Source organism: Camelina sativa, unplaced genomic scaffold, assembly GCF_000633955.1.
Source record: "Camelina sativa cultivar DH55 unplaced genomic scaffold, Cs unpScaffold05632, whole genome shotgun sequence".
Classification (NCBI taxonomy): Eukaryota; Viridiplantae; Streptophyta; class Magnoliopsida; order Brassicales; family Brassicaceae; genus Camelina; species Camelina sativa.
In genome coordinates, this window is record NW_010926717.1 from 1 (window position 1) to 550 (window position 550).

General features: G+C 44.5%; 1 protein-coding gene across 1 annotated transcript; it reads right to left on the bottom strand.

Moving 5' to 3' along the window:
- Positions 1–4: 4 nt before the first annotated feature.
- Positions 5–544, bottom strand: LOC109131815 (pollen receptor-like kinase 1; the record flags this gene model as incomplete). The annotated part of the gene is made up of 1 exon (XM_019242994.1): positions 5–544. A coding segment is annotated over one exon (540 nt), but the record flags the coding sequence as incomplete, so codon positions are not given.
- Between the last annotated feature and the right edge of the window lie 6 nt (positions 545–550).

Here is a 550-nt window from a genome sequence, read left to right on the forward strand (position 1 = left end):
CAGGTTGTGGAGGAAGTTCTTTAAAAGGAGAATCACATTCTGTTTCCAGCGGTTTTCCACATAAGCCTTTGTTACCTTCAAACACCTTTGGATCCATCATGCTGAGACTCTCAGGGATTGGACCTGTTAATGCATTGTTTGAAAGGTTTATCAAGTGCAGCTCATGTCCAAACTCTGGTATTTGTCCAGTGAATTGGTTCCCGTCAAGTCTCAGTTCTAAAAGCTTGGGCAATTTGGTCACAGATGTCGGGATTTGACCAGTAAACTTGTTTTGTGCCAAATGGACCTTCTTCAACCACGCCATACCTTCAAAAGCATTATCTGGTATATCTCCTTCGAATTGATTGTTAGAGAGGTAAAGTGACTTGAGAGCAGCGAGTTTCTTGAACTCAGGGAATGGCCCTCCGAACTTGTTGTTCCTGAAGCTTAGAGTCCTCAAGGATGTCAAACCCGACAATGCCTCAATGTCTATAGAACCAGAAAGCTCCAAATTCTCTATCTGCAGTCCCCAGACGGAGCCGCTATTGCACAAGACACCAGGCCAAGTGCA